This window comes from Acipenser ruthenus, chromosome 3 (assembly GCF_902713425.1).
Source record: "Acipenser ruthenus chromosome 3, fAciRut3.2 maternal haplotype, whole genome shotgun sequence".
Taxonomy (NCBI): domain Eukaryota; kingdom Metazoa; phylum Chordata; class Actinopteri; order Acipenseriformes; family Acipenseridae; genus Acipenser; species Acipenser ruthenus.
The window spans coordinates 54035924-54063169 of NC_081191.1; the positions used below are offsets into that span (position 1 = coordinate 54035924).

Sequence of the window (27246 nt, forward strand, 5' to 3'; positions counted from 1 at the left end):
GATATGCGTCACACTCGTTTAACCGTCACTGAAGTCAAGATTTTTTCATGTCGGACATGTGAGTGCTGACTGTAGTTTAAAAATAAGAGCTTTGTTCCCTGCAGCGTAATCGGTTGACCACTAGATGTCATGAGTTCCTGCAAATATGCACGCCTCCGGAAAATCCATAGTTGTTTCCTTAACAAATTAAGGATAATGGTCAATTGGCTAACTGCTTGTTAAAGTTGATGACACCTCGATAAAAAGGGCTTAGCCGATAGCTTTTTGATGAGGGGTATAGAGGAGTAAGGAAGCAGAAGTACGAGAAAGAAATGAAAACCAAAGAGCGTGTAAGATAGATGTTTGTTCTGTCTATACTGTGCAAATAAGTAAAGTAGTCACAGTATATGTGTAGTTCCGGGGAGAACATATGAACTCTTCTAATTTGTATTTAGTTGGGTAAACGACTTATCCGTCCTGACATCAGACAGGTTAGTGATTAGTGCTCCAACTGAAAGCAAGGTTTATTTTGTTTGTTTTGTTTTATTAGCGGTTGTTTCCCCACCGCACTGTAAGAAAAATAAAACCAACACCGGTTTTAAACTGTAAAGCAAGACTCCAGCCTGATCATTTACACTGCCCTCGGCCATGCACAGCAGCAGTTTAAATACAGTATACAACAGTCAGTGGTGCTCAATCACTGAGGACAATACATCAAAACAATCTAAACAAGTCCTCGTGGGTAAGCAACTTGTTATATGATCATGATTATGTTTACTCAAGGCTGCAGAATCCTATTTTACTACAGTATACTTGAGAAGCGATCTCGTGGGGGTGCCTAGTTTAACTGCTGTGCAGTGTTATGTGCAATGGCCTTACAGTACAGTATTTTACTACCACTGCATTTAAGCATCTGTAGCTTACTTATTTTCTGTTGTGATGCAGATCTCAGTTTTTCATTAAGCAGAGATGCAGATTTGATGTCTAGAATCTGTTTCTCATGCAGTACATAAATTCAGCTAGATTGAAAAATCATGCCTGTCATGCAGTACTACATGGTTTCATTGCTAAATCAAATTAGAAAAATATATTTATTGCAGTTTATTTCTAGGTGCTAAAATACATGCTCTTGAACTAACTAGGCCGACAAGGAAACAATCAAGTTTGATACAAATATGGAAAACAGCACGCTGTGTGTGCTTGCTGTAATTGATGATCCATTTGGATGCATGACTCCTTACACTTTACAGTTGTTTCCCTACAGACAAAGCCAACAAGTTGAGAGATCCATGCATGAACTGATTGAGGATCTTAAGAACAAGATGAAAGCAGCAGAAAAGGTCAACCTTCAGGTAAACAAGTCAGATTTAATAAAAGAAAACTGTAAGCTTTAGTGGTGTTTTTACCCAGGCTCTCTAACAACATTGCTTTTCTACCACCTCAGGACTCCTATCAGTGCCTGCACCCTGACACCAAACAGAAGACTCGCTGCCAGGAGTGCTTGCCCTGCTGCTTCTATAACATGATGGGGCAGGTCTGTCAGAAGAACACAGATGCTCTGGTCAAATGTAAGTGTATTCACTGCCACAAGTTTCAAATAATTTAATACCGGCACCAAAATGGCAAATTTCTAACTTCTAAGGTACAGGAGAAAATAGTTTTTAAAATGAAACCTTTTGTGATACATGTGCCAATAGGGAATACAGTGTCCACAATAAAAGTTAACTTGAAAGCATCTTTGTAGCAAAATGTGAGTTTTTAACTCGCAATTAGGCAAAAAAACTAAATAAAACAAAAACTAAAAAACTTCAAACAAAACCACACTTCAAAAAATGATATCTAGCCACAACTGTGGGTGTTCACAAAATGCAGTATTACCGACGTAAAAAAAAGGGTTTGAAAGAAACACGTCACAGTAAACATGTAAATAATAATTAAGAATATATATCTTGTACCATACTACAGGGATGGAATTAAGACTCCTATTGCAGCACAGTTTCACCCATTCCAGGTTTTAATACCTGGAATGGGTGAAACTGTGCTGCAATAGGAGTATACGTAACAAGCTCAGGTGTGTCATATTAAACTCATAGAAAAAACAGGAATGGATGAAGCTGCTATGCAGTTGGTCTTATTTCCACCCCTGTAGGTTAAAGAAAGCACTTAGTTTGTATGTCTTACTTTCAGGTAGTCTCTTTCACTTAAGGCATTTCAGTTCAGGAATGTCTTTGTGGACAACGAGCCTCATGCACTAAACAGGGGTAGCCCATTTACCAAGCAGTAAGCCCGTTACTGCGTGCTTTGTACACCTGCTATATTCACTAACCAGCAGCAAATGACTTTGCATGCGAAATGAATCGTGTGGAAAAAGATACTGTGTGTGAGTCCTTTACATACAATTAATAATGGTAATCCATGGAAATGTTTTCAAATTCTCTCCCCTAATACCACGAGGGAGGGACTTGATATAAAAACCATTTTTACTTGAAGGTACTAACTTTCCTAAGTGTCACAGTGCGTGTTAAGTTTGCCGCTTATTGAAACTAGGCGGTGTTTATCTAAATCACAATATAAATAGAGCAGACCACAAGTAGTGCTGTGTGGGAAACATGGTGGGGATACTGTGTCACAGAACAGGAGACGAGTGCAAATGAGAGCAAGGAGAGTCAGAGAAAGAGTATTTCAGACCAGGCAGACCGGCCTAGGGCTGTGCGAGGAGGAGGTAATAACAAGGTACAGGTTGAGCTCAGAGGTCATACTATCCTTATATGAGGAGATCAGAGCTGATATAGAGCCGCTGACAGACAGGAGTCATGCCGTGCCAGGTCTGGTGAAATTATTGTGTACACTATATTATCTAGCATCAGGTTTGTTTCAGATAAGTGTCTCAGCAATTGGTGGGATATCGCCACCTACGTTTTCCCGGTGTTTACAGCAGGTACTGAATGCCCTGTTGAAATGCATTGGGAAATATATCTATTATCCTAGACAGCCGCATGCCCTCAATGAAATAAAAAAAAAGATTTTTACAACATTTCTCAATTTCCAAATGTATTGGGTGCTATCGATTGTACACACGTAACACTGTCACCACCACAGGATTTAGAACATATATTCTGTAATCGGAAGTATTACCACTCCATTAATGTCCAAATGGTGTGTGGCGCAAAACTGAAGATTCTTGATGTGGTCGCCAGCTATCCCGGTTCGGCACATGACTTGAACATCCTCAGACAGTCCGGGCTATATGAATATTTCGAGGAGGGTGTATATGGACCTGGTTGGCTTCTTGGTAAGTAATTTATATTACGAATTCGGTAGGGCACTGATATAGTAAGCACTGGCAGTTTGTTAACATTTTTAATTATTGCCATAGGTGTTGCTGGTTATGGGATCAGACCATGGCTGCTTACATTGTTGTCGGATCCTACAATGCTGCCAGAGATTCTGTACAGTACAGCACATGTGGCTACACGCTCTGTTATTAGGCGTACATTTGTAGTGTTAAAAAGTCACTTTAGATGTTTAGATAGTTCTGGTGGTGTGCTACAGTATAGCCCTGGAAAAGTGTGTAAAATTATTGTTGCATGCTGCATTCTGCATAACATAGCTGTCAACAATGCACTACCAGGGGAAAGTGATGCCAATATTGATGCTGACCCCACTGCAGAGGACATCGATGAGGCACACAACATTGCCAATGGGAGAGTAGAGAGAAAACGTGTTATCCACAATTATTTTCAATCTATGTACATATTTACATTTAATGTACAAAACACGAAACACGATACAAATAGTACCCACACTCATTACATTTACATTTATTCTTTCTGATTTATAATGCCATAGTGTTTCATATTGAGAAATGCAATTTTTCCAAAGTAATGTGTAATGGCACGATTCTGCATATTTTATTATATTTTAGGAATGTTTGCTTAAGTATGCTTACAATTGCAGGTATACAAAGTTTAGAACCTGTAATAATGGAGCTAGTGATGTAACTGATATTACAAAATAAACCAGAGGGAGATACAGTGCCTTGCGAAAGTATTCGGCCCCCTTGAACTTTGCGACCTTTTGCCACATTTCAGGCTTCAAACATAAAGATATGAAACTGTAATTTTTTGTGAAGAATCAACAACAAGTGGGACACAATCATGAAGTGGAACGAAATTTATTGGATATTTCAAACTTTTTTAACAAATAAAAAACTGAAAAATTGGGCGTGCAAAATTATTCAGCCCCTTTACTTTCAGTGCAGCAAACTCTCTCCAGAAATTCAGTGAGGATCTCTGAATGATCCAATGACTAATGATGATAAATAGAATCCTCCTGTGTGTAATCAAGTGTCCGTATAAATGCACCTGCACTGTGATAGTCTCAGAGGTCCATTTAAAGCGCAGAGAGCATCATGAAGAACAAGGAACACACCAGGCAGGTCCGAGATACTGTTGTGGAGAAGTTTAAAGCAGGATTCGGCTACAAAAAGATTTCCCAAGCTTTAAACATCCCAAGGAGCACTGTGCAAGCGATAATATTGAAATGGAAGGAGTATCAGACCACTGCAAATCTACCAAGACCTGGCCGTCCCTCTAAACTTTCAGCTCATACAAGGAGAAGACTGATCAGAGATGCAGCCAAGAGGCCCATGATCACTCTGGATGAACTGCAGAGATCTACAGCTGAGGTGGGGGACTCTGTCCATAGGACAACAATCAGTCGTATACTGCACAAATCTGGCCTTTATGGAAGAGTGGCAAGAAGAAAGCCATTTCTTAAAGATATCCATAAAAAGTGTTGTTTACAGTTTGCCACAAGCCACCTGGGAGACACACCAAGCATGTGGAAGAAGGTGCTCTGGTCAGATGAAACCAAAATCGAACTTTTTGGCAACAATGCAAAACGTTATGTTTGGCGTAAAAGCAACACAGCTCATCACCCTGAACACACCATCCCCACTGTCAAACATGGTGGTGGCAGCATCATGGTTTGGGCCTGCTTTTCTTCAGCAGGGACAGGGAAGATGGTTAAAATTGATGGGAAGATGGATGGAGCCAAATACAGGACCATTCTGGAAGAAAACCTGATGGAGTCTGCAAAAGACCTGAGACTAGGACGGAGATTTGTCTTCCAACAAGACAATGATCCAAAACATAAAGCAAAATCTACAATGGAATGGTTCACAAATAAACATATCCAGGTGTTAGAATGGCCAAGTCAAAGTCCAGACCTGAATCCAATCGAGAATCTGTGGAAAGAACTGAAAACTGCTGTTCACAAATGCTCTCCATCCAACCTCACTGAGCTCGAGCTGTTTTGCAAGGAGGAATGGGCAAAAATTTCAGTCTCTCGATGTGCAAAACTGATAGAGACATACCCCAAGCGACTTACAGCTGTAATCGCAGCAAAAGGTGGCGCTACAAAGTATTAACTTAAGGGGGCTGAATAATTTTGCACGCCCAATTTTTCAGTTTTTTATTTGTTAAAAAAGTTTGACATATCCAATAAATTTTGTTCCACTTCATGATTGTGTCCCACTTGTTGTTGATTCTTCACAAAAAATTACAGTTTCATATCTTTATGTTTGAAGCCTGAAATGTGGCAAAAGGTCGCAAAGTTCAAGGGGGCCGAATACTTTCGCAAGGCACTGTAAATGTGAACAAACAAATATTTATTTGCAGTTAAACTTTTTTTTTTTTTTGCGCTTTGACCGTCTCACAGGACGGTGTGAGACTCCGGAGCAAGACATTCCCCATCTGCCTCCTCTCATTCTACGGAGACCCACTGAAGATGTTGCTGGTGCCGATGGTGCAGAGGTACCTGGATCACCTGCCATTATATTGTGGTCATCAACGCCGTGGGACTGCCGCTGGCTACTATGGAAGAAGATATCAACACTTCGCACTCACCATGAGCTGCCGATTGGTGTTCGCCAGCTCTTCCAGTGCTGTAGCCATGTGATGCATTGCCGTGGTGTGTTGGGATAAGTGGAGGTTCAGGTCAGGAAGTGTGGACTGAAGCAGCTCATACTGCCTTCTCTGAAGACCATATATCGCCTCATCGTATTCCGTTGCACTCTGTGGCGTGGGCAGCGACTGCGCAACTGAATTCAGCTCCTGGACCGCGATAGTGTCATTACCACCGCTAGCACACATCTCCTCTTCTTCGATAGGCCTTAGCACCAAGGTAACCATCTCGTCAGATGTCCCTGGAGATTGGGAGTCGAGAGGGGCAGAGTGCGCGTCATTAGAAGCGGAGACAGCGGTAGTGGCACCTGCAATGCAAAAAAATATGTTCATCACTATTAGCCTACGGTTGTAACTGCATTTTTCTTTGGTTCGTCTTTTGGCATCTGTCCAGCGCTTCTTGATCATGTCTATGCTGTGCTCACAAACTCCAAGTGCATTTTTTTGTATTGCGATGTTTCGCCAGATAGCCCTCTTCGCTGAAGTGGCTGTTCTATTTGATTCAGGACCAAAGAGCCTTTCATAATTACACACCACTTCTTGTGCCAACACGTCTAGCTCCTGGTCTATAAATTTTTGGTTTCTCAGTCTGTCCTCCTTGGTCACTGTCATTCTGACAAAGTGAGAACCGGACCTGGCTTTTGGAGTGCCCTTATATATACAGTGCCGTGAAAAAGTATTTGCCCCCTGTCTGATTTTCTGCATTTTTGCATATTTTTGACACTGAATGTTATCAGATCTTCAACCAAAACCTAATATTAGATAAAAGGGACCCTGAGTGAACAAATAACACAAAACATTTGATACATATTTCATTTATTTATTAAAGAAAGTTATGCAACACCCAATGCCCCTGTGTGAAAAAGTAATCGCCCCCTTAGACTCAATAACTGGTTACTCCACCTTTAGCAGCAATAACTGAAACCAAACGCTTCCTGTAGTTATTGATTAGTCTCTCACAGAGCCGTGGAGGAATTTTGGCCCACTCCTCCATGCAGAACTGCTTCAACTCAGTGACATTTGTGGGTTTTCGAGCATGAACTGCTCATTTCAGGTCCTGCCACAACATCTCAATGCTGTTTAGGTCTGGACTTTGAGTAGGCCATTCCAAAACTTAACATTTCTTGTTCTTCAACCATTCTGATGTAGACTTGCTTGTATGTTTCGGATCATTGTCTTGCAGCATGAACCAGCTGTGCTTCAGCTTCAGCTCACGGACGGCTGACCTGACATTCTCCTGTAGAATTCTCTGATACAGAGCAGAATTCATGGTTCCTTCAATGATGGCAAGGCGTCCAGGTCCTGATGCAGCAAAGCATCCCCAAGCCATGACACTACCACCACCATGCTTGACCGTTGGTATGAGGTTCTTATTGTGGAATGCAGTGTTTGGTTTTCACCAGACATAACGAGGCCCATGTCAGCCAAAAAGTTCCACTTTTGACTCATCTGTCCATAGAACATTGTTCCAGAACTCTTGAGGATTATCCAGGTGCTTTTTGGCAAACTTGAGACGAGCATTTATGTTCTTCTTAGTGAGCAATGATTTCCGCCTTGCTACTCTGCCATGAATCCCATTTTTGCCCAGTGTCTTTCTGATGGTGGAGTCATGAACACTGACCTTAGCCGAGGTGAGAGAGGCCTGCAGATCCCTGGATGTTGTTCTAGGGTTCTTTGTGACTTCCTGGACGATTTTACGCCTTGCTCTTGGAGAGGTTTTGGCAGGATGGCCACTCCTGGGAAGATTCACTACTGTCCCAAACTTTCTCCATTTGGACAATATGGGTCTGACTGTGGTTCGGTGGAGCCCCAGAGCCTTAGAAATGGCTTTGTAACCCTTTCCAGACTTATAGGCATCAACAACTTTTTTCTGGAGGTCTTCAGGAATTTCTCTTGTTCGTGGCATGATGTGCCTCTATAACCTGTGTACTGACAACTTCACTCTAATGGTAAGGGCCAAAGTTAGTCAGATTTATATTGGGCAGGGCTGGCCCAAATCAGGCCTGGTTGTTAACCAGAGTACTCAAACAGCCGACCTTAATTATCCCCTTAATTGGGTTGAGTTAACTGGGGGGGTGGGCAATAACTTTTTCACACCTGAAGATTGCATGTTTGATTACCTTGCACACCAAACAAATGAAAGAAGCACCAAACTTTGGTGTCATTTTTTCTCTCAGACTCCCTCTATAAACTACTTCAACCCACAAAAAAATCTGACCAAGTACAATATGAAAAATGTGCAAAAATGCAGAAATTCAGACAGGGGGCAAATACTTTTTCACGGCACTGTAAAGTAATGTGTGATTACCATGTGCAGCATTCTGCGCACTATGATAACTTGCAAATTAATTAATTAACCTTATTAGTGCGTATTATTATATTAGTGAATAGAGCGGCCACGTCTTCCTTTTTGCAAGCAGTATGCGGTTCCTTTACCACGTAGTATTTCAAGTAATTTACTGCTGTTTAGTGCATGAGGCCCAATGTATTTCACTGGTTGCAAAGCATTTCAGTCATTAGGGGAAGCAATTGGTTGATTAATGACTCTCTTAGAAAGTGCTAAATGACTTGAAAATACATCTTTCTTTAACCCAGTATGGTATAATTTTAAACAAAAAACAACTAATCCAAGCCTGTAATCCAAGCGTCCAAAACAACCCACGTAAACTATTCTCTACCTTCTCCTCCCTCCTAAACCCTCCCCCCTCCTCCTCCCTCCTCTATCTCCTCTGATGACTTTGCCTCCTTCTTCTCTTCTAAAATCTCAGATATCCGCAAACTCTTTAACACCTCTCCCTCCCCCGCACCCCCTCCTGCTCCAACCCCTACACCCACTGCATCCCCTACTAACTCACCTTCCTTCTCCACCTTCTCGCCCCTCTCAGACTCTGACCTCTCCTCCCTGCTCCAGGGTCACAAACCCACCACGTGTGCCCTGGACCCCCTCCCCACTCACCTCTTTCAAGCTGCTGCTCCTGCTCTACTTCCCTTCATCTCCTCCCTTCTCAACACCTCTCTCCTTTCTGGTCTCTTTCCCTCTGCCTTCAAAAAAGCCTCTATCACTCCCCTCCTTAAAAAACCTACCCTCGACCCCACCTCCCTCCACAGCTACCGTCCTGTCTCCCTCCTACCCTTCCTCTCCAAAACCCTCGAGCGGACTGTACTCCGCCAGCTCTCTGCTTTCCTGTCCAACCACTCTCTGCTCGACCCTCTCCAATCTGGCTTCCGGTCTGCTCACTCCACTGAAACCGCCCTCCTGTCTGTCACCAACTCACTAAACTCTGCCTGAGCTGCCTCTCTCTGCTCTGTCCTAATTCTCCTCGACCTCTCTGCTGCCTTTGACACTGTCGATCACTCTATTCTACTATCCTCTCTCATTGACCTGGGAATCTCTGGCACTGCTCTGGCCTGGTTCTCCTTCTACCTCTCCAACCGCACTTACCAGGTAACCTGGTGTGGACCAACCTCCACACCTCGCCCTCTCTCAACAGGCGTCCCCCAAGGGTCAGTCTTGGGTCCTCTCCTGTTCTCTCTCTACACCTGCTCCCTGGGCCCTCTCATCGCATTCTATGGTTTCTCATACCATTTCTATGCTGATGATGCTCAGATTTTCCTCTTCTTCCCCACCTCTGACCACCATCCCCTCCCGTATCTCTACCTGTCTGTCTGCTATCTCCTCCTGGATGCACTCGCATCACCTCAAACTCAACCTCTCTAAATCTGACCTCCTTTTCTTTCCCTCCTCCTCCTCCTCCTCCCCCTGCTATGATCTCTCTATCTCTGTTCCTCTGGAATCTACCACACTCTCTCCCTCTTCCTCCACTAAGATCCTCGGAGTCACCCTGGACCCCTGCCTCTCTTATTCCCAGCACATCTCCACTCTGGCACGCACTTGCCGATTCTTCCTGAGCAACATCCGAAGAATCCGAGCCTTCCTCACCAACTACGCCACCCAGCTCCTGGTCCAGGCCTTGGTACTCTCCTGCCTAGACTACTGCAACTCCCTCCTGGCTGGCCTCCCTGCGTCTGCCACCTGTCCGCTCCACCTCATCCAGAACTCCGCTGCTTGCCTGGTGTTCTCTCTGCCTCGCTTCTCCCACGCAATTCCACTACTCCGCTCACTCCACTGGCTCCCGATCACCACTCGCATCCAGTTCAAGACTCTTGTACTAGCCTACAGATGCCTTGACCAGACTGCACCCAGCTACCTCCAGACCCTCATCTCTCCCTACACCCCCACTCGACCTCTCCGCTCCGCCTGCACTAGAAGACTGGCTCTACCTCCTTTACGCTCCCCTGTCTCCAGAGCCCGCTCCTTCTCCACCCTCGCCCCGCAGTGGTGGAATGACCTTCCTACAGATGTCAGGACTGCCCAGTCCCTGACCACATTCTGGCGCCTCCTCAAGACTCACCTCTTCAGAAAGCACCTGTAGAACTCCTCTGTTTTTCCCCTGAGACACTTATCACCCTTCCTTAAATGCGCTTTACTTGCTCTTATCTGCCCCCTATTTTACTGCATTTAATCCTGTACTTTAGAGTACTGTAATCTGCCAAGTGTTGTTTAATCTGTAGTATTTTGTATTTAATTATATCCTGATGTAACTATCACTGACACTGTTATCTGCTGTATTATTGAATCGTATTTTGTCACACTTGTACTTGCTTGAATCAAAGTCATTGTATTTAGCTTGCTCTTAATTGTATTATTACTTGTACTGTGATTCTTGAAATGTATTTGTTTACGACTGTAAGTCGCCCTGGATAAGGGCGTCTGCTAAGAAATAAATAATAATAATAATACCAAAACAAGGGTGGGGGTTAGGGTGGAACATTGACTACCTACCTAATTAATTACCTGAGTACTACTGTACCAACCCAATCTGAGGTACCTGAGTTGAATTACAGAAACCAATAAAGGTGGCCTAACTGATGGATGTTGTGGTTTTAATTAGATTTTTAATACCTCTTTTTTTGACAGGCACAAAGCTCTCTGTGGATGCTCTCAAGCGACGTCTACATGTTGTCAGCTCTAAATACCAGGCAGCTGTACAGCCAATAAAAACTTCAAACCAGGCCCCACTCTTCAAAGCTGCAATTCAGCTTGCCATTCCCAATGTAGTCATGAGACCAAGTCTGGACGAAATTCAGGTAGTCATGTTCATTTGATCTACTAATTTAGCTTTTTCTCTTTAGTTCTAAATATTCTTGTTGAATATTAAATATTTTAGTAAAGTACATTGTGTATTCTGTCTTTTGTAGGCCGTCCTCAACAAAACTGTGAACACAATACTGTCCATGGCAAAGGATATTCCGCTGTGGAATTTTTCACATCTGCATCATAAACAACTTCAGGTTTGATTGTCTTTCATGTTTTTACTGCCCTGTAAGAAATGTAATTACAAGCATAGTTGAAAAAACAAACAAAAAGTATATTAACAACAGGACAGAGTTAGGCTTACAGAGAATGACCAAAGCTCTGTCATTTTGGCTCCTTGTGCTTAGTGGTAGTTTAACTGTGTTATGTGCAGTTAAACTACCACAAAGCTTTGTATATCAAAACCAGTGTTATAGCATTTGTCATATTATTTTTCAAATAAAGAAAGACTAGTCTTTCATGGCTCCAAAGTAAGTTTACTTAAGTATGTTAACAGTGTGTGTGTTTTTTATTTTCTTTTAATGAAATGTCATTTTTGATTTCCTATTGCAGACTGAACAGAATTCTGCGAGGGATGCAGGCGATGATGGCAAAATGACAAAGCAAGTTGTACTGAAGCCACTGGATAAACAGCTGAGTGAACACAAGGACATCATCAAAGTGGTTGTCCAGCTCAGCTCCATCATCTCGTCCCTAAAAGCCGATGCCATTGACGTCCTTGAGAACTTCTCCAGCTTTTCCAACTTGTGGACCCAGGTCGGTCTTGATCTGATTACATTTTGTATAGTTTTTGTAACTAACACTGGCTTGATCCCTACAAGGAAAATCAACAGTGGGGCAAAAGGTAGCATTTATCCAGAGGCTTTTTGAAACAAATTCATTAAGTTTTGTTTTTTAAAGGAGTTGTGTGCCTTTCCCAGTTGTATGTAGAGTTTTTTTGGGTCGTGTAATGGTATGTGAAATAAATCTTTGAAAAAAACAACAAAAGACAATGCAAGTTTCTGAAAATGTATAATATATTAAACAATCTGTATCACCTATTTAACTAAGTACAATACTGTAGGATACATAAGCCATGGATTCTCTGTTTCAGTGATGGCAACAATTTGTCCGGTAAGTTTAACACCTGAACAGTATCATAAAGTTTATAATCCAGGTCTGGCAATGGAATGTGAAACAAGCAATGTGATTGGTCGAGTAAGGTTCTAGCTGTCCGTGTATTGTATGGATACGGACATTTGGAGCCTTATTACATATTAGAAATCACTGCACTGCCTCGCAGAATTTACAGTACCGGTAGCCATCTTGTTTACAGTTACATATAGTAATTATAAAATTGAGTGATCAACTACCAGCACAAAAAATCCCAAAAGTAATAAGTAGACATGCCACTTTGGATGAAGAACAATTAATTGAACTGGAAGATAGCAAAATTGAAGAAAAATACCCAAGAAAATAAATAAAAAACATTGTTTTTCAGGACTAGGTGAAACAGAAAATGCACGTCTTAAAAAAAAAAAATTGTAATAAAATACAAAGGGATTTCTATGGAAATCTAAGAAATGCCCAAGGAGAAGAATATAAAATGTCAAGCTACATTAGTCTCTGAGCTGGAATAAACTGCTGTCTAAATGAAAACAAAACTGGGGAACTGTCAATATTATACACTCACCCAGTCTTTTTAGCGGTTTGTAAACTCTACAGAAAAACACAAAAAGACATTTCTGGGCATTATCCACCCTGCTCCGACACAGACCTTGAAAAAGCAATGAAATGTGAGACGGCATTGAATTTCTTTTTTTACCTCCCGTCCCTCCAGGTTGCTGAAACAGCATCTTGCACTGAGAGAAAAAGAAAATATTTTAGTGCTGTCTCAGCACTGCCTGATGGTGGATCTTTTCAAAGCCAATGTACAGCAATCATGATATAAAGCGGGTTAATCTGTATATAGGCTGATGGAGTTAAAAAAAATAAATAAATAAAAATAACTAACAGGAGAATGTGTAGCAGTGGAACATTCCGTTGCTGGAAAGGATACATCAAAATCCACTGTTTGGAAAAATTAGGACATTGTTGTATTCAGCGATAATAAAAGTCCATGTGGCTTTATACAATGCAAATCTTTCAACATATTACTGAAATATGACCGCAAAAAGACAGGAAATTCATCTCTACAGCGGCACACTGAAAAGAGATGTTAGAAAACATGAAGTAAAATCCTTTACAAAATATTAATCTTACTTTAACAACTTCTTTCTTTTCTTTTATATTTTTAAGGACCCAGATGACCAGGTTAAAGAATTTTTGGAGACAAACCCATTATTGTCTGAATTCAATGCTCAGATTACATCTTACACAGTAAGTATACCCTCCTTTACTGTACAAACTATTGAATAAATTGGTATGTAAAGGTATAGTAAAGCTTTGGAGACTGACACTGAGTTGTTTATTTAGAAACTGGAAGACCAGATCAGTGAGCTACCATCTGTCTGCACTGTGGGGTCGGTGCAGTGTGACATAGAGCCTTTGAAGCTGGCTTTGACACAGGAGTGCCGCAACTGGAAAAGAGCATTCGGGACAGCTTTGAACAAGAAGTCCTCTACAGACATGGATGAGATCATCTCTTTCATTGACGGCCTGAGCAAGAGACTCAACAGACCCATTGTTGACCTGGACGACGTTCGCGGGGCCATGGCAGCACTGAAGGAGTATCGAGATGCTGAGATCCGGATTGACATGACCATTGGCCCAATTGAGGAGTCGTATGCACTTCTCAACAAGCATGAACTGCTGTTCCACGATGGGAACAGTGAGAAGGTGGATGGTTTAGCATACGCCTGGAAGAACCTAAACACACAGGTGGGTTAACGTCTGCTTTCCAATACCTAGTCATTGCATGGGCCGTTGAAAAAGGTGAAATGTTTAACACTAGAAGGACTGGAGATATACTCATACCTAGAAGCCCTGCAGCAGTCTTTCTGATATATATATATATATATATATATCTTGTGGGCGTGTTTGTTTATTAAACTTCACAAAAGTAAAAAAAAATAAACTTGCTCGCTTACTTCACAAAAGAAAATACCATCCTGGTTGCGAGATGAGATGTAAAGAAAATAAACACTTCAAACAGGATTTGTATAACAAAAAAAACAACAACAATGTAAACTAACTGGACAGTTAATCACATCCAGTTGAATTAATTGGTTCCTGGGTTTTACCAGGTTGTTTGTTGGCTTCAGCTTGTCTCCAGCATGTGAAAACCAGCAGCGTCTCTTTCCCCGTTGCTGTATTCCCTTCCAACAGCGCCGACCCAGCAAAGAAGATTTCAGTCGCAAAGGCAGTTTTTTTAGCTTCTGTTTTATATTCCCGTTCAGTCTGGGTTGTAGATAAGCTCACGCTGCTCACTGGTTGGAAGCCAACTTTGACTGGCTGTGAAGGCTTTCTTTTAAAGGGTGCTGGATCATCTAGTAATTGGACGGTTACAGGCTACAGGTGCGGGCCAATTAAGGCTAATGAGAATTAACCATGGTACAAGCTTGATCTCCTACCTAACCACACCTGCAGCCTGTTTACCCGTTAACTCCTTGACATCATGGCAGGCAAGTATGCTGACCACAGGTCTATCATTGTGTTATCTGCAACACCTGTGGGCTTGTTCCTAGCCTGCCATGAACGCCTCCTGCTGGTGAACCTGTGAGCTGGCTCACAATATATATATATATATATATATATATATATATATATATATATATATATATATATATATATATATATACACTACCGGTCAAAAGTTTTAGAACACCTCAATTTTTCCAGTTTTTATTGAAATTTACGCAGTTTAATGTCTCAATGTACTCTGAAATTAAAGCATAGAACAAATAAACAATTGGAGATAAAAAATAAATCATGGAATCTTTTTGTTTAACAAAATTTAATCTAAATTTTTGACTCATCAAAGTAGCCACCTTTTGCAGATATAACAGCCGAACACACTTGTGGCATTCTTTCTACAATGGAAATCAAATATTGTTTGGAAAGTTCTTCCCAACACTGTTGCAGAAGTTCCCACAAATGTGTTGCACTTGTAGGTTGCTTTGCTTTCACCCTTCTGTCCAGTTCATCCCAGACCAGCTCGATGGGGTTTAAGTCTGGAGACTGTGCCATTCCATGATTTGAAGCCTACCGTCTTGTTCTTTTCTTCTAAGGTAGTTCTGAAATAGCCTGGAGGTATGTTTTGGGTCATTATCTTGCTGTAGAATGAACCCCTGACCAACTAGGCGTATACCAGAAGGTATTGCATGGCGCTGCAAAATGCTGTGGTAGCAGTTTTGGTTCAGGGTGCCACTCACTCTGTACAAGTCGCCGACTGTGGATCCAGCAAAAGAGCCCCAGACCATCATGCTTCCTCCTCCATGTTTGACAGTTGGTGTCACACACCGAGGAACCATCCTTTCGCCTAGTCGACGGCGTACAAAAACCCTGTGTGATGAACCGAAGATTTCAAATTTGGATTCATCGGTTCATAAGACCTTCTTCCAGTCTTCAGTAGTCCACTGGCGGTGCTTCATGGCCCAGGCAAGCCTCTTTTTCTTATTTTGCCATCTTAGCAATGGCTTTCTTACTGCCACTTGACCTGTCAAACCTGCAGCTCCCTTCCCTTCACAGTTGAAACTGAGACTTGCTTACTTCGACCAGTGTTAAGCTGTGCTTGAAGCTGTTGTCCTGTGAGCCGCCTATCAGACAAGCTGTTGACTCTCAGAAACTTGTCTTCTGATTCTGTTGTGGCTTTGGGTCTGCCAGACCTCTTTCTGTCAGAGTTTCCTCCAGTTTCCAAGTGCCTTTTGATGGTGTAGGAAACTGTACTCACTGACACCTTGGCTTTCTTTGCAATTTCTCTAAAGGAAAGACTTACTCTTTTAAGGGTTATAATGGTCTGTCTGTCTTCCTTTGTTAATTGCCTTTTTCTCGCCATTATGAGAGCAATATACTACTTCCTGCAGTACAATACTGTCCAAATAATGCTTAAGAGGGTGTAGTAACACAGTCTGTTCCAACACTGCTTTTATACAGACAGAGGGTTTGTAAGTAATCAACAAAAGTTGGGACACCTGTAGGAATTGTTAGCATCAACTTTCAAGGCTTAATTTACTTCTATTGCTGCAGAACAGCTATAAGTTGTTAACCCATTACTTGTTCCCTGAAAAAGGCCTTTTTGTATAACTCTGAAATGTACATTATTTTTCAGTTTTTGGTAACCTTAACCTCTGGCAGTTTACCGCTTACCTTTGTACCATTTCAGGTTATTCACTGGACTTGAACTGCTTAAATTTCAATAAAAACTGGAAAAATGGGGGTGTTCTAAAACTTTTGACCGGTAGTGTATATATATATATATATATATATATATATATATATATATATATATATATATATATATATATATATATATATATATGAAGCTCACAGCACAAGAAGTTATAAAAAAGTCTAATTTATTTTTCTTTTTTTCTTGTTTTGAGACAAAATGGTATTCCTTTACCTTGAGTAAGATAACTCGCTTCTCCACGCCACCTTTCTGCAAAGGGCACAGCTGTCCGAAGTTTTATTTTTATTGCATTTTTATTGCATATTGCTCTTGCGGCTCTCAGCGGGGTTGCCAGCTTCAGCTGTGGGTACACGCTTGGCAGGGATTGCAGGGATATGTAGTTTGTTCAAAACCCAACAGAGTCAAACTTCTATTATCTGTATTTCACAGTATTTTTTCTAAATGTAGTAACTCTGTCTAAATTCCACTCATGTGAAGGATTTTCCCTGCCTGGCAGTCAACTTTGGCAAGTGAGAAATTAATGATGTTCATTTGTCTTTTGGTAGGTTCTGCAAACCCAGAACTTTCTAGTGAAGGTGCAGCCTGAAATGAAGTCAGACCTTCTGGCTGGGGTACAGACATTTCAAACTAATGTCCAGGTTTTGTACAGCGACTATGATGAAAGGTAAGAGAAACTTTGTGCTTGTGGCCGAGTGTGGATGGACTTGTTTACAACTATGGGAAAGAAAGAAAAATAACTACAAAGTGAGAGCATGGGTTAATTTTAATGATCTAAAATAGATGTGCGTTGCTTTTCAATCTTGCTTTACTTTTTAAAACAACATACATTTTAAGATTTATTTATGCAGCTGACTTTGTCTGTCTTGTTCAGTCAGTATAAATCTGTCTTGATTTTTTTATTCCAGGGGCCCAGGTGTGGAAGGTATCTCTCCCCAGGAAGCCAGTGACCGTCTGCAGACCTTTCAGGCTCATTTTGATGAGCTGTGGAGTAAATACATCACTTATTCTGGAGGAGAAGAGCTGTTTGGTCTTTCAGTTAAAGGTAATTAATCTATAAGTGAATCTCCCAGCGTGGTGGAGCAGTGTGCTGCCACAGGTGTTAAACCAAGGTCCCGTATACTTTGTGGAGATGAACGGTTCAGGGGCACTCTGGAAGAAGAGCCGTTTGTTTGAAGAGCTACATTGTCCCAGACCCTGTACATTGGGATAGGACTTAAATCACTATAATTATTTTTGTTATTATTATGAAAACGATCAGTGCAAAAACCATCTCTCATCCAAGTCTCATTTATTTAAATGAAATGTACTAGCACTGAGAGTGTTTATTTATTTTATATTTAAAAAGGCTTATAAAGTCCTAAACCTATAGATTAGATTGTAATTAATTAATTTTGAAGGGCTATTATTATTATTATTATTATTATTAGTAGTAGTAGTAGTAATAGTAGTAGTAGTAGTAGTAGTAGTCCCAGTTTGGGCCCCTTTTTGCAGGACCGAGGAACGCTCTCAGGCCTGTCCTGTGGAGCCTGGGACTGTCTGAGGCGATGTTGCCGTTTCCCCCTCAGCGACAGGACCAGGGCCAGGACCCTCGTCGCCGCCAGAGGGGGAAGCCTGAGGCAGTTGCTGTTTCGGGGGCTCCTCCTGCTCCCCCTCAGTGACCCTGGCTGGAACCGGCCCCTCAGTGTTGGGCTGGGGACTCGTTTCCTTATCCTTTTGTTCCAGGGGGAGGGGTCTCCCCCGACAGTACTACCGTGTGCGCTCTCGGGTTCTTCCCCTCCTTCCGACCCCTCAGTGGTGGGCTGAGGACTGGTTTCCTGGTCCATTTGTTCTACGGGGAGAGGTTCTACCTCGAAGGCACTATCTTCTCGTGCCCTCTCGGGTTCTTCCCCTCCCTCCTGTCCCTCAGTGGGGGTCGCTTGCATGGGCTCGACTTTATCAGCGGAGCCCACGCCTGCCCCAGGAGGTGTTTCTTCCATCCACTCCTTGGCAACACAGAGTTCAAGACCCGTGTCACCGCTGGAAGGGTGCGGAACCTGGGGCAGTTGTTCTTTTGGGGGCCCCTCTTGTGCCCCCTCAGTGACCTCCACTGCGGCCGGCCCCTCTCTGGTTTATTCGGGGCCGGTTTTTGGAACTTCTTGTGTATCGAGGAGGGGATCTACCTGAAGGGCACTACCTGCCCCCCCAAGTTCTTCTCCTCCTTCCGGCCCCTCGGTGGGGATCACTTGCGTGGGCTCCGCTATATTAGCAAAGCCCTGAGCCGCCTCGGGGGATAGATCCTTTTCCCCCTCCATGGCAGCACAAGGGCCAGGACCCTTGTTGCCGGTAGTGGGAGGAAGCCGAGGTGACGCATTTGTTTTTGCGGCACATTGTGCCTGTCCCTTGGGGGTGAGTTTGGTCTTGCAGGCGGCTTTGTGGCCATGCCTCATAGCGGGTTCCGGCGAAGGAGTCTCCCTTTCAGGGACTCCGCCTGACCCACCACCCGATGGTGTGGTGATGGGCTTTGTCGCCCCCTGCTTGGCCCCCCCAGTGGACTTGACCGCCTTCCTTTTCCTCCTAAGGGAAGTGGTCCACTCGGCAGCTTTCTCCCCCTGCACACTGTCGGGTGGAGCAGAGGGTCCGGCTGCCTCGTGGGCCTTCCCCCCCTTTGATGTTGTTGGGAGGGGGGCAGGTATAATTTTCCTCCTCTAAGGGGACCACAAAGCTGCCCTCCACCACCTCCTGACGCGCCAGGTGGATGGTCACCTGCCGGCGGAAAGATAGCACGTGGAGGAGGGGTTGATCCTTGCAGCCTAGGGGCACACACAACACAGGACAAGCAACCACCTACACTGCAATCAGTGCAGGCAGGGGCACACACAACACAGGACAAGCAACCACCTACACTGCAATCAGTGCAGGCAGGGGCACACACAACACAGGACAAACAACCACCTGCACTGCAATCAGTGCAGCGGCACACACAACACAAGACAAACAACCACCTACACTGCAATCAGTGCAGCGGCACACACAACACAGGACAAACGACCACCTACACTGCAATCAGTGCAGTGTAGGCACACACAAACGTTTTTTTTTTTTGCTTAAAAGGAAAAAAAAAACAATAACATATAGAACAAAAACTAAGCAAACAAAGTTAAAGGTAATTAAATTAAATTGAAAACCTTCAACTAAAAGAAAAATGAAAAAACAGGGCAGAGCAATGTGTCTGCCCTTCCTCCACTCTGCACAAGGCAGATGCAGGGATTAAAACAAAACAATTTTTAAAACAAAAACAAAAACAGTTTTGTGATTTAAAAGTAAAATTAAAAGAAACAAGAATAAGTGCTTTTTAATTAAAAATTAAAAGTCAAAGAAATTAAGAGTTTAAATGAATAAAATAAAATTAAGAACAACACAACAAACAAAGGCAAAATGTCTGCCCTCCTGCACTTGCAAACAATGCAAGTGCATGGAGAACAAAAGAAAGAAAAGAAACAAACAAACAGTGTTTTTAAAAGAAGAAACAGTAAAATCAACTATTTTTTAACAAAAAAGGTACACCACTACTTTAGAAAAAATGAATTATACAAAGATTTGAAAAATAAAGAGTTTTTCAAGTTACGAGTAGTGGTTAGGGCTCTGGACTCTTGACCGGAGGGTCGTGGGTTCTGCTGTACCCTTGAGCAAGGTACTTTACCTAGATTGCTCCAGTAAAAACCCAACTGTATAAATGGGTAATTGTATGTAAAAATAATGTGATATCTTGTAACAATTGTAAGTCGCCCTGGATAAGGGCGTCTGCTAAGAAATAAATAATAATAAAGTTTAAATAAGTATTTTTTGTAATGTTTTTATTGCACTACTGGAGGAGCTCCACAAAACTGTGACCTCTCAGTTGTCGTAGTAGGAGAAGTCCTATTTCGGCTAGAGAAAGAATTCAGTTTAGCATCCTTAACAAGAGGATGCTACCAATGTCAGCCAATTAACTAATTTTAACTAAAAAAAAAACAGTAAAAGGGCTGCAAATTAAATATTTAAATAAAAAAAAAACCCAAAAGTAACACCACTTAGAGCCCACTGGTCGACAAAAGCTGTCATGTCGCCAGCGGACTCCGCGTGGGCGTGCTCTAAATTAATCCGGGACCGGACCAGGGCCCTGAACATGGCCCCACAGTCAAAGAGACCCTCCCCGGTGATCTTGCGCTTCCTGGTCTTGTAGATGGCCAGTTTATCAAGAGCCAGGAGCAGACTCACCAGGAGGTCCCTCTTCCAGCTGGAGCCACAAACAGGATGCCCGAAAATGAGGAGGGTGGGAGTAAAATGCAGCCAGAACTGCAGCAGAAGATTCCCAACAAAAGGAAAAAAAGGCTGCAGCCTGGCGCAAAGAAAATAAATATGAACCACCGACTTGGACTGACCGTAGAAAGGGCATGTAGTAGTAGTCCTATTTAAATGGTCGTAGGGGGACTACTCCAGACGCCTTGTGCCATTTAACTAATTTTAAAGAAAAAAACAGTTAAAAGGGCTGCAAATTAAATGGTCAAAACAAAGGGGGGGATGGTACAGAGCACACCCTCTAGAGCCCACTGGTTAACAAAAGCTGTCATGTCGCCAGCGGACTCCGCGTTGGCGTGCTCTAAAGAAGGCATGTAAATGGTTGTAGTGGACTACTCCAGCCGTCTGGTCATGGCCAGAGAAAAAATACAAATTAGCATCCTCAAAAAGAGGATGCTAAAAATGACGACCATTTAACTAATTTAAAGAAAAAAACAGAAAAAGGTCTGAAAATTAAATATTAAAAACAAAGGGGGGGGGGGGGGTACAGAGCACGCCCCCTAGAGCCCACTGGTCGACAAAAGCTGTCATGTCGCCAGTAGACTCTGTGTTGTAGTGGTATACAGGTTTTATCCAAGGTTTCCCATTAAACTGAGTTTTGACTAAGTAAATGCAATAACAATGTTGGTTATTTAATCCATGGAAAATAGTAATATGTAAGTACTGTATTGCCAGATGGAGGGAAGCTTTAAATCATGTGATCAAGAATGTATTTAAATAAAGATAACTTTTTGTCCTATTACAGAATACCCTGACCTCCAACGAATAAAACGTGAGCTGTCCCTACTCCAGAAGCTTTATGGACTTTACAACTCAGTAATTGACAGTGTGAACGGATACTATGACATCCTGTGGTGTGACCTGGACATTGAGAAAATCAACAATGAACTCATGGATTTTCAGAATAGGTTTGTATTTATTACTAATATTTATTACTAATATATATATATATATATATATATATATATATATATATATATATATATATATATATATATATATATATATATATACACACACACAGGCTAACTTCACTATAAGGAACCCCCATGGGACCTGGAGAAATGTTCGTTATATCAGGGTGTTCACTATAATAGGGTTTGGCATTTTTCTGTATCAGAATAATTGCTGACATTGTCTTACAGTGGTTCCGATCATACTTGTCAGATTGTAGGCAGTGTGTTTCTATGGGCGGCTATACATCTGACCCTAGCCCGGTATCTACAGGTGTGCCACAGGGCTCTATTTTAGGACCCTTACTTTTTAATATCTATATGCTGCCACTTGGACAGATCATACGTCGTCATGGTGTGAGTTTTCGCTCATATGCAGATGACACACAATTATATTTTAAGACTACACCTGATACAAATGTGGCCGTTTCAGCTCTTGATGATTGTCTGACTGAGATTAAATCTTGGATGCGGCAAAACTTCCTACAATTAAATAGCGATAAAACCGAAGTAATGCTACTTGGCTCTCCTCGACAACTTAGAAATTTGGACTCTCTACCATAGTGATCGATGGGCTTGAAGTTAAATCTAGCTCTGTAGTTAGGAATCTTGGTGTGGTCTTTGACCCTAGCCTTACTTTGAGTCACATATCCCCAATGCCACCAAGGTATCCTTTTTCCACCTTCGTAACATTGCTTGTCTGCACCCTATGCTGTTTTTGCCTGATGCAGAAAGGCTAGTTCATGCCTTTGTTTCTTCCCGGCTCGATTATTGCAGCGTGTTGTTTGCAGGTGTCTCCAAGGCTGCTATTAGCAGGCTACAATATATTCAGAACTCCGCTGCTCGCATTTTAACTGGCACTAAACTGAGTGCCCATATTACACCGGTTCTTGCTTCTTTGCACTGGTTCCTGGTTGAGAGCAGGATTGATTTTAAAATACTGTTGTTAACCTATAAGGCTCTGAATGGCTTAGCTCCATGTTACATTGCTGAATTGCTTACACGTTACACACCCGTACATAATCTACGTTCTTCATCCTCGGGTTTATTGGCAATACCCAAAACTAAGCTACGCTCCATGGACAATAGGCTATGCGCCCAAACTTTGGAATGACCATCCTCAGTCTATCAGGTTTGCTACGACCGCTGATGCTTTTAAAAAACAGTTAGACACAGTTTTACGTTCAGGCATTTTTATCATGATTTGGTTTTTGATTTGTGTAATTTTTTTTTACATTACGTATACTCTTAATATGCTGTATGTATATATGGTTCTCTGTTTTTTTTTGTGTGTGTGTTTGTACAGCGCTTTGAGATGCATGCATTTAGGTTATTATTATTATTATTATTATTATTATTATTATTATTATTATTATTATAGTGAAGTTAGCCTGTATAAGTATAAATATATAGTAATTCATATATATATATATATATATATATATATATATATATATATATATATATATATATATATATATATATATATATATATATATGAATTACCAAAAAAGATTAAAGCAACATTTTGTGTATATCTAATACATTAAATGTTTATGTATACGTATTTCTTTTATTTTATAAGAATCCGTAAACTTCCCAAAGCCTTGAAGGAATGGCAAGCATTCAATGACCTGAAAAAGAAGATAGATGACTTCAGTGAGACTTGTCCTCTGCTAGAAATGATGGCAAACAAGGTAAATAATACCAGTCCCATACACCAGTGGTTCCCCACCATCATTGGTGTTTAGGGATATCAGAAAAGGACTCTAAAAACTAAATGACCACAGTAATGGGTGTGCGGAAACCTACATAGCAGGAACATTCATATAAACAGAGAACTCAATCAGACATTGCAACCCTGTGAAGGATGGCTTGCAGTGGTGAGGTGTGGTGACGTCACGGACCAGGGAGTACCAGAAACAAAACAATGGATGGGCGGGTGAAGCTGAACGCTATGGCGCTCAGCGTATTTATTAAATAATAAACAAAAGATTTAAACAAACAACACAAAACACAACAAACAAAAAGGCGCGTTGGCCAAACAAAATAAATATCGTGCTGGTGTAAACCAGCACACTTAGCAGTTATTTGTAAGGTAAGTTTTGTTTCGTTTTCTCTCTCTCCTCGCTGTCTCGCCTAATACACTCTCCCCAGCACGGACAGCTTCAGGTTCTTATACTCTGGCCGAGGGGTTAACTAGCTGTTAATTATCTTATTACCCCTCGGCCACAGTCTGCACAAGTTTAGTAAGGAATGTGTGACTGTCAGCTATTTAAATAATCAGTAGCTGGTCAGCCACGCATCCTCACAAAGTTTTTAAATTATAAAAACAATAACAAATACGCGGCGCTTTGACCTGCACTGCAAACAAAAATACAAATAATAATACAAATACATATAGGGGCGGGACACTCCGCCACACATGCCCCCCCTTGTGCGCAGCACACATGGCCTTTTTCGTTTTCTCTCTCTCCTCGCTCTCACGCCTAATACACTTTCCCCAGCACGGACAGCTGCAGGTTCTTATACTCTGGCCGAGGGGTTAACTAGCTGTTAATTATCTTATTACCCCTCGGCCACAGTCTGCACGAGTTTAGTAAGGATGCGTGACTGTCAGCTAGTTAAATAATCAGTAGCTGATCAGCCACGCGTCCTCACGAAGTTTTTAAATTATAAAAACAATAACAAATATGTAAATGCTGTATTCTGATTGCAAGTGCTTGTTTTACTGACAAATCGTATGTCTTTTGTTGACTGGTTCACTGGTGTGTCTTATTTTGTGGATTAACTCAATGGTTTGCTCAATACAACTATTAGTCAGTTTAATACTAATACTTTATTCGACTTACAGAACAGCCAATTTCGGAGTGTTGAAGTCTTCTCTTCCGCTGGTCTAACAAAAGAGCTTTAAATAAGTCTTTTTATACCTAACCTGTGCTAACATTTGTAACTGTTCTGCAGTACAGCTTGGTATCCCTCCTGTATCTTTTCTCTCTTGGTCCTTCTAATTTTCTAAGAGAAACATACTCACAATCCATGCATTTGACACACAGACCATGCTAATAGGATATATTACTACAAGAAATTACAGGACACAGACATTGGTACAGAAGAGTACAGACACCAACAACCTCCATATGTCATACACAGAGAATGTGGGCGGAGCAGAGCGGTGACAGAATTCCGCTCACCACTCATACTATCCTCCCCCCCGCTCCGCTCTTTTTTCCATTCCGCTCCACTGCTTGCGATTCCGCTCCAGACAAAATAGGCACCCTCCGCTCCGCTCACATGGTATTCAATTTAAAAAAAAATAAACTAGCTGTTTGCTGATTGCAGATGAAAAAATATAATGTACATTCAGAAAGGAATACTATTTAATCTTCCTTATTATAATCTCATAGCTTGACCCAAGTAAAAAAAAAAAAAAAAATCAGCAAAGAAAAAAGCTAACATAAAGTGCTCAGAGGCGTTATCTAATTCAATTCAAAGACACTTTCTTGTTATTATTGATTGGAACTAAAAAAAAGTGTAAATTGAAAATAAAGTAAAAGTTAGTAAATATCATCTTGCAATGAACAGGTTTTTAATAGGGTCCTATGATGTTGTGTATGGTGTCACCTATTTCAAACTTTGTATATGATTCGTATCAAATTAGCTTTATACTGGGCATGTTTGTATCCGAATATCTCATAGGGAGCTCAAAGCAACCCACGAACACATATGAGTGAGTTGAAAAACAGTACAAAACACACCTCAGCAACAATAAAATAGAACAACAATACAAAAACAACACCTCATCTTGCAACATTTGAAACCATATCAAAGTACTTACTCAGTGTTAACTTTTAAACTGCTGCAAACTGCCACGTTACCTTTGTTTTTGCAGTCAGTAATATGTGGTTGTATTTTAACAGTGATTGTTTCATTGTAGCATAATGAAAATATCATAATACCGCATTTGCAACAGATGAAAATGTTGGGATTATTGTAGGTAAAAGGCAGCTTTATATATTAAATACAAGTTTGTTTTAGTGCAGTCAATAATTTGTAATACTAGGTCAATTTATAGATTTAATGTAATTTAACTGTGGTTTCTTTAAAATCATTCACCTGGTCAGTGGATCATGTCACCGTTGCTGATACTGAGCAATTATTCAATGTTGTGCCAAGCTACAATGCTTTTTCTGTAAATGATGTTTTCTTCACACAATAAATAACAATATATGTGCTTACAAAGCTGTTGAGAAGCTGATTTCAAGTGCCACTTAAGCATGCTCACCATGACACATCACTTTATGAACAGATGTTCCAGCATCTTTCTGAGAAACATGTAAAGAATCACAAATGAAGCCAACACACATTGCATGTGCTTTTTTGCAGGCCATGATGGCGAGGCACTGGGAGCGGCTTTCACAAACAACTGGCCACAGTTTTGATGTGGAATCTGAAAACTTCACCCTCAAGAACATAATGGAAACATCTTTGTTAACATATAAAGAGGACATTGAGGTATAACTGCTTTATAGGTTTGCTGCCCCTTACTAAATTATATTTAATGATAAAACAGGGTGTTATCCATGCTTAAAACTATTCAGCAATGTACACTGGAAGCTCCAATTTTAAGGGCCATTGGGAATGGTAGTTTTTTTATATATATATTTTTACATTGCAATGGTATCAGAATGGTACCAGTATGATCCAGTACAAACTGGAAATTAATTGCTGTACCACACTAAATCAGTGTGCTACTGGACAAGGACTACAGTAGCTTTTTCTTTAATTTTAAGTCCCGTGTTTAAAAACCATCTTTGTGTCCCTGTATTGGCTTTGTGATAACACTACAACGTTAGGGTCCTAAGGATACAGTTGTCTGTGAGATTTGTGTTCAGCCTCTGATCTGTTACACTTCTCAATAGGAAATGCAATAAGCACATGACATTCATTTCTCTGTCTTATATGGGTAAGAGTACTGTATGTGCAGTAGTCTGTATCAATGTCCCCTTTTCCATTTGGAGAATGAACCATAGTGCATTAGTGTGCCATTTGTTGTTTGTTTTCTTTTGTAGGATATCTGTATAAGTGCAGTCAAAGAAAAAGACATTGAAGCTAAGCTGAAGAGCGTTATCAATGAATGGAGCAGCCACATGTTCACATTTGCCCCGTTTAAAACAAGAGGAGAGCTGCTTCTGAAAGGATCTGATACAACTGAGAAGGTGGCACTGATGGAAGACAGTCTGATGGTTCTGGCATCTCTAATGAGTAATAGGTACTAGAGGCACATTTGGTTGCCATTATGCTTTTTGTCTTTGAAGTACACGTTTCATAAAGGCATGTTAAATTGCAAGTTTTCTCTTCTGTTGGCGCCATCCTGAGTATAGTTCAGTAGGCTTTAAATTTAGTCAGAAACTAGTAACAGAAATTAATCCAACTCAACATTATAAGTTAATACATTGTGTGTAGGGTGTCTCTTGTTCTGTTTCAACAAATAGTGTGAAATGATGTATAAAGTTATTATAAACAAAACAAAACATTTATTGCACT

At 41.3% G+C, this 27246-nt stretch overlaps 1 protein-coding gene across 2 annotated transcripts in view; it reads left to right on the plus strand.

Moving 5' to 3' along the window:
- Nucleotides 1-27246, plus strand: part of dnah5l (dynein, axonemal, heavy chain 5 like) — a 278602-nt gene that overhangs the window by 28157 nt on the left and 223199 nt on the right. For both annotated transcript variants that reach the window (XM_033992608.3, XM_033992607.3), the window contains exons 23-35: nucleotides 1244-1331; nucleotides 1424-1547; nucleotides 10924-11093; nucleotides 11205-11297; nucleotides 11653-11856; nucleotides 13378-13458; nucleotides 13555-13959; nucleotides 16975-17093; nucleotides 17335-17471; nucleotides 21492-21654; nucleotides 23285-23396; nucleotides 26086-26214; nucleotides 26772-26971. In XM_033992608.3, coding sequence (XP_033848499.1) covers nucleotides 1244-1331; nucleotides 1424-1547; nucleotides 10924-11093; nucleotides 11205-11297; nucleotides 11653-11856; nucleotides 13378-13458; nucleotides 13555-13959; nucleotides 16975-17093; nucleotides 17335-17471; nucleotides 21492-21654; nucleotides 23285-23396; nucleotides 26086-26214; nucleotides 26772-26971 — 2025 coding nt within the window. The remainder of the gene's footprint in view (nucleotides 1-1243; nucleotides 1332-1423; nucleotides 1548-10923; nucleotides 11094-11204; nucleotides 11298-11652; nucleotides 11857-13377; nucleotides 13459-13554; nucleotides 13960-16974; nucleotides 17094-17334; nucleotides 17472-21491; nucleotides 21655-23284; nucleotides 23397-26085; nucleotides 26215-26771; nucleotides 26972-27246) is intronic.